The sequence below is a fragment of the Diceros bicornis genome, unplaced genomic scaffold (genome assembly GCF_020826845.1).
Source record: "Diceros bicornis minor isolate mBicDic1 unplaced genomic scaffold, mDicBic1.mat.cur scaffold_55_ctg1, whole genome shotgun sequence".
NCBI lineage: Eukaryota > Metazoa > Chordata > Mammalia > Perissodactyla > Rhinocerotidae > Diceros > Diceros bicornis.
In genome coordinates this window covers 2,658,377-2,664,802 of record NW_026691429.1, presented here as the reverse complement: position 1 = coordinate 2,664,802, position 6,426 = coordinate 2,658,377, and the positions used below count along the sequence as shown (strand labels likewise).

The 6,426-nt window shown below is 35.5% G+C and overlaps 1 protein-coding gene across 1 annotated transcript; it reads left to right on the top strand.

Annotated features, from left to right (window-relative positions):
• Positions 1–259: 259 nt before the first annotated feature.
• LOC131403203 (olfactory receptor 5M10-like) lies at positions 260–1,444 on the top strand. The gene has a single exon (XM_058537503.1). The coding sequence runs from the start codon at positions 340–342 to the stop codon at positions 1,270–1,272; it is 933 nt and encodes a 310-aa protein (XP_058393486.1). The 5' UTR covers positions 260–339; the 3' UTR covers positions 1,273–1,444.
• The last annotated feature ends 4,982 nt before the right edge of the window (positions 1,445–6,426 follow it).

Sequence of the window (6,426 nt, the reverse complement as noted above, 5' to 3'; positions counted from 1 at the left end):
TGCATCTGGAAAATAGGATATCTGATCTGGAGGGATGCTAGAAATCCAACTTGGTTCAGTTTTCCATTTGAATGATGCCAAGGACCTGTTGTTTTTTGTATCTGATTTTAATTCTTGTGCTTTTTTTCCCACAAAATTTGAAAAAAAAAATACCAAATATGGAGTTTTCCATTATGACAGGTTTCAATGTGTGATGTGTTTGTTGAAAAAAGAATAACTTCCCAATAGATGAGTAGATCAAAGACTAAATGATGAAATGCATTTACTGGAAAAAATGGAATAAATGCAGAATCTGGATCAGAGAGAATTCTTCACTTTCAGTTTTCAAGAGATAAGAAAATGTCTTCTCAAAACCACACTGTAGTGAGGGAATTCATTCTCTTGGGACTCACAGACAATCCAGTGTTGGAGAAGATCCTGTTTGGAGTGTTTCTGGTGCTCTACCTAATCACACTGGCAGGGAATCTGTGCATGATCCTGCTGATCAGGACCAATCCTCACCTCCAAACGCCCATGTATTTCTTCCTTAGCCACCTCTCCTTTGTAGACATTTGTTATTCCTCCAACATTACTCCAAATATGCTGCACAACTTCCTCTCAGACCAGAAGACCATCTCCTATGCTGGATGCTTCACGCAGTGTCTTCTCTTCATTGCGCTGGTGATCACTGAGTTTTATATCCTTGCTTCCATGGCATTGGATCGTTATGTAGCCATTCATAACCCTTTACATTACAGCACCAGAATGTCCAGGAACATTTGTATCTCTCTAGTCGTGGTCCCTTATACTTTTGGCTTCCTCAATGGACTCTCTCAGGCACTGGTGACTTTTCACTTATCTTTCTGTGGCTCCCTTGAAATCAATCATTTCTACTGTGCTGACCCTCCTCTTATAATGTTAGCCTGCTCTGATACCTATGTCAAGAAGACGGCAATGTTTGTAGTTGCTGGTTTTACTCTCTTAAGCTCGCTCTTCATCATTCTCCTGTCCTACCTTTTCATTATTGCCGCCATTTTGAAGATCCGTTCTGCTGAAGGCAGGCACAAAGCCTTTTCTACTTGTGGTTCCCACCTGACAACAGTCTCCATATTTTATGGAACCCTCTTGTGCATGCACTTAAGGCCCCCATCTGAGAAGTCTGTAGAGGAGTCCAAAATAATTGCAGTCTTCTATACTTTTTTGAGCCCAATGCTGAACCCATTGATCTACAGTCTAAGGAACAAGGATGTGATCCATGCCATGCAGCAAAGGATTCAGGGAAATTGTTCATGAAATTGCAGTTTAGCCATCTGTTCATTTGAAATGACTAAGTGTCTGTGATAAGATAGTGATTAGCACCTAGAAATGAGTAAGAGAGAGGTCCTAAATGTAATAGATTCCCTCGTTCCAATTTCTTTTTGAGGATCAGCATCATTTAGTCTGTGGAACATTTTCTTAATTCATAAGAAACTTCCCTTTTTGTTAAGCAAAGTGTTGTTAGCAACCATTCCTAGCAACCAGAATATGCTGATATCCAGATTTATAATCCTATTTGAAAAATATATTTTAGAATCATTTTAAAAGTACTCCATATTTTGTCTAAATAATTGTATGCTTCCTTTTATTTTTCAGTCCTAAGAACCACTGTGGCTTTCAGGAGCCAAACTTAAACTTAGTCTTGGCAATTCTCTTAATCTAATGGTTGATCTCTTTGTAGTCTTTTTTTAAATATTCTATTTATTTATTTCTATTTGTGATTTAATGTTTTCGTTGTGTACGTTTTGGGGTGAAAGTCACCTCAGAATTTCTTTAGAGACAGGATAGAACATAAATCAACATGCATAAAAATAATCATAAGTGACACTCAATTATACTTTGGTTCTCATTTTTATATCACTATTTATTTTAATCCTTGCAACTGAACTAGTGAGAAAACTATGACCTCCATTTATAACATTTGGAGTCTTAGGCACAGAGAGGTTAAATGACTTACCCAAAGTCTCTCAGCCACTAAGTAGCACAAAGGCAAATCCCTCGATTCCGTATTCTTTCTCTTTCCAACTCACACTGCAGTGGTTAAACTCCTCAGCACTGCAAATGCAGGACAGAATGCAGGGGATAATAAACCAATGAGGTTAGTGCTGTACACGAAATCATGGTGATTGTGATGAGAGTGATACAGCTGATAGTAGCTAATGTGGATGTCTTCTGACATTTCAGGTAAAGATGGTAATTTGTGTGCAATATAATTTGAATTACCTCACTGTTCCATGTAAAGCAGGCAATTTTTATACATGGTAGACTTATTTAGATAGTATTTTATGGATATATTTTCCAGATTATGAAAGCACACAGGTTCATTTTAAATAACTAGAAAATGCAGACAGAAATGAAGAAGCTACATTTATCAGTGATATGTCCTAAACCAATGGATAATTTCTGTTTATGTTTTTTATATTTCTTCTCAATAATTTTATGCATATAAATTAATAAAACAAAATTGGAATAATTTGCCATATACAAGTATGAACATTGATTTTCACTTGATGGTATAATGTTTGCATTTCATGTGGACTAAATGTTTTCGGTGAACACCATTTTTAATGTAGTATAAAAATTAATTCATTTTGAACTTAATTACAAAAATAATACATATCAATTGTAGAAAAACAAGCTAAAAAATATAGGGAAAGATATAAGGAATGAAAGCAAAATTTGCTTGTAATCTCCTACATAAAGAGAGCTGCTCTCAACATTTTGGTATATTTTTTTCCACTTGATTTATCTTGCAAACCATTATTCCAGCATATTGATGTATCCTATTTTTAAGATTGAGTCGTATCTCTATGTATGTATCGCTCTGAATGTTCCTAGAGGTGTAATTGCTGAATTAAATACTTTAAATGATTTTGAAGCTCATGCTAATTTTTTCTGTGGTAAATTTTTCTCCAGAAAGCTCCTAACAATTTATACTTATGACAAGTAATATATGAGATTAACCTTTTCACTATACCATTATTAATATTAGAAAATGTTATTTTTCCTCTTTACATGGTTCCACATCCAAACTCGCTGTTTTGACTTACGTCATCCAGTATTTTTGATGAGTTTTTTTTTTTGTGAGGAAGACCGGCCCTGAGCTAACATCTGCCAATCCTCCCCTTTTTGCTAAGGAAGACTGGCCCTGGGCTAACATCCGTGCCCATCTTCCTCCACTTTATATGGGACGCTGCCACAGCATGGCTTGCCAAGTGGTGCGTCGGTGCCCGCCCGGGATCCAAACCGGCGAACCATGGGCCGCCGCAGCGGAGTGCTAGCACTTAACTGGTTGCACCACTGGGCCGGCCCTTTGATGAGAAGTTGAATGTTAATGTGATTTATTTATTTAACCGATACTTATGTAGTATTTAACACATACCAGGCACTGTTCTAGGCACTTTATAGATTAATTTATTAAATTCTCATAACAACCACATGACTACTACTACTTACTATTATTACTATTACAGATGAGAAAACTGAAGCACAGAGGGGTTAAGTAATGTACTCAGGGTCACTTGGCTAATACATGGCAGAGCCATTGTCAAAATCAGGAAGGCCATGCTCTTAATTTCTATGTTCTGCTTTCGTTCTTTTGTAGTTGATCTATTTTTCTTTCTGAATTTTTTCAAGATCTTTATCCTTGGTAGTCTAAGTGTTCATGATTATGTACTTAGGTATAGATTTTTTTAAAATTTCAGTTTATTTTGATCGGTGCTTGGCTGACTCTGAGGCTGAGGACTTGTGTTCTTCAGTTCTAGGGAATGCTCCTTGATTGTTTCTTGACCTCCTTTTTCACTGCCCTCTCTGAACTCTGGATCCTGATCCTCCTAGACTGATTTATTTTTCTTTCGTCTCTCTGTTCTCCCCCTCCTCTCCTCCTCCTCTTGTAGCTTTATTGAGGTATTATTGACCTACAACAAACTGCACATATTTAAAGTGTACAGTTTAATACATTTTGAGATATGTGTACATCCATGAAACCATCACCATAATCAAGATAATGAGCGTCACCTCTAAAACATTCCTTCTGGCCCTTTGTTATTCCTCCCTACAACTGTGTGCTGCCTGTCGTTAGTCAACCACTGATTTATTTCTGACTCTGTAGATAAGTTTTCATTTTCTACAATTTTATATACATGGAATTATATAATATGTACTCTTTGTTTTACCTGGCTCAGTTACTTTCATTCAGAATAATTATTCTAGAAATTCGCCCATGTTCTTACATATATCAATAGTTCATTTCCTGTTATTTTTGAGTAGTATTCTGTGTTGTGCATGTGTCACATTTTGTTTGTTCCTTCACCTGATTGAGGAACATTTGGATTGTTTCCAGTTTTGGGCTATTAAAAAAAAAAACTTGTGTGAACATTGGTGTACAAGTCTTTGTGTGGACATGTGCTTTCATTTCTTTAGAGAAAATACTCAGGAGTGAAATGGTTGAATTGTGTGGTAGGTGTGTGATTAGTTAAAAACTTGCCAAGCTGTTTTCCAAAGTGGTTGTACGATTTTACATTGCCGCCAGCATGTGTGCAGGTTCTGGTTGCTCCACTCCCTCTCCAGCACTTAGTCTGGTTAGTCTTTTTTAGTTTTAGCCGTTCTAGTCTAGTGTTATCTCATTGTCGTTTTAATTTTCATTTGACTGATGACAGATGATGTTGACCATCTTTTCAGGTGCTTATTTGCGTGCTGTATATCTTCTCGAGCAAGGTGTTTATTCAGATCTTTTGCTCATTTTTAAGTTGGGTTGTATGTCTTATTGAATTGTAGAGTTTCTTACGTGTTGATATATCTTTTGCAGGTATTTTCTCCTACTCTGTGGCTTACCTTTTTACTTCTTACCAGTGCAAAGAACAGAAGTTTTTAATTTTAATGAAGTCTGTTTTCTATATATTTTTTTATATTTCCGCTCTTTGCATTGTATTTAACAATCTTTGCCAAAGCCAAGGTCACTAAGATTCTCTCTTGTGTTTTCTTAGAGATGTTTTATAGTTTTAATTCATCCCATGGTTTCTGTTTTTAGTTTTTTAATATGATGAATTACATTGATTTTGAAATGTTAAACTCGCCTTGCATTCCTTGGGTAAATCCCACTTGGTCATGGTATATTATTTTTATATACTGTTGGATTCAATTTGCTAAAGATTTCTTCATTTACGTTTTTACATTTATGTTCAAAAAGGATATTTGTCTGTAGTGTTCTTGAAATGTCTTTGTCTAGTTTTAGTTTTTGAGTAACCTTGGCCTCAGATTGAGCTGTGCGGTATATACCCTCCCCAGTTTTCTGGAAGGGTGTGTCTAGAATTGGTGTTCTTTCTTGCTTAAATTTTTGGTAGAATTCACCAGTGAAGCTTTCTGGGCCTGAAGTTTTGGGGGAAGCTTTTTGTCTACAAATTCAATTTCTTTAGTAGATATAGAGCCATTCAGATTATCTATTTCTTTTTGAATGAGTTGTTGTAATTTTTAACTTTCACAGGTTTTGTCCATTTCATCTGAGTAGTCAAATGTGTTGACAAAAGTTGTTCATAGTATTCCTTATTATCCTTTTACTATTGATAGCAAATGTGGTGATGTCACCTCTCTTATTTCTGATACTAATTTTGTCTTTTCTCTTTTGTTCCATTAATAGTCTGGCTAGACTGATCTCAAAGAACTAGCTTTTGGTTTCATTGATTTTTCTCTGTTGTTTTTCTGTTTTCTTTTTCATCAACTTCTGCTCTTATTTGTTTCTTATGCTCACTTTGTGTTTAGCTTGGGTTTCTTGTCCTTATTTCTTAAGGTGGAAACTTAGGTCATTGCTTTGGTACGTTGCATTTTCTCTAATAAAGGTGTTGAGTGCCATAAACAGCCTTCTAGATACTGTTTCAACTCTATGCCACAAATAATGACATGTTGTGTTTTCATTTCCATTCAGTAACAAATATTTCCTGATATCCTCTTTGACTTCTTCTTTGGTCCATTGCTTATTTAGAAGAGTATTATTTAATTTTCAAATATTTGGGGGATTTTCCAGACTTTTTTTCTGTTATTGATTTCTAATTTAGTTCCCCTGTCAGAGAACATGCTTTGCATAATTTGAATCTTTTAAAAGCTTATCTGATTTGTTGTATGTCCCAGGATGTGGTCTTGGTAAATGTTTCATTTTGACTTTAAAAAGATATATGTGCTGCTGTTATTGGGTGGAGTGTTCTATAAATGTTATCACGTTTGTTGATGGGATATGAAAGACTTGATCAACATTTACTGATTTTCTGTCTCCTTGTTCTGTCAATTATTGGTAGGGGTGTGGAAATCTCCTATTATAATTTTTTGGATTTGTCTGTTTCTTCTTTTAGTTCCATTGTTTTTTGCTCCTTGCATTTTGAAGCTCTTTTATTAGGTACATAAATGCTTAGGATTGTTATG

What these genes read in the sequence shown, in the direction of transcription:
- LOC131403203 (XM_058537503.1), top strand. Translation starts at nt 340, where the DNA reads ATGTCTTCTCAAAACCACACTGTAGTGAGGGAATTCATTCTCTTGGGA.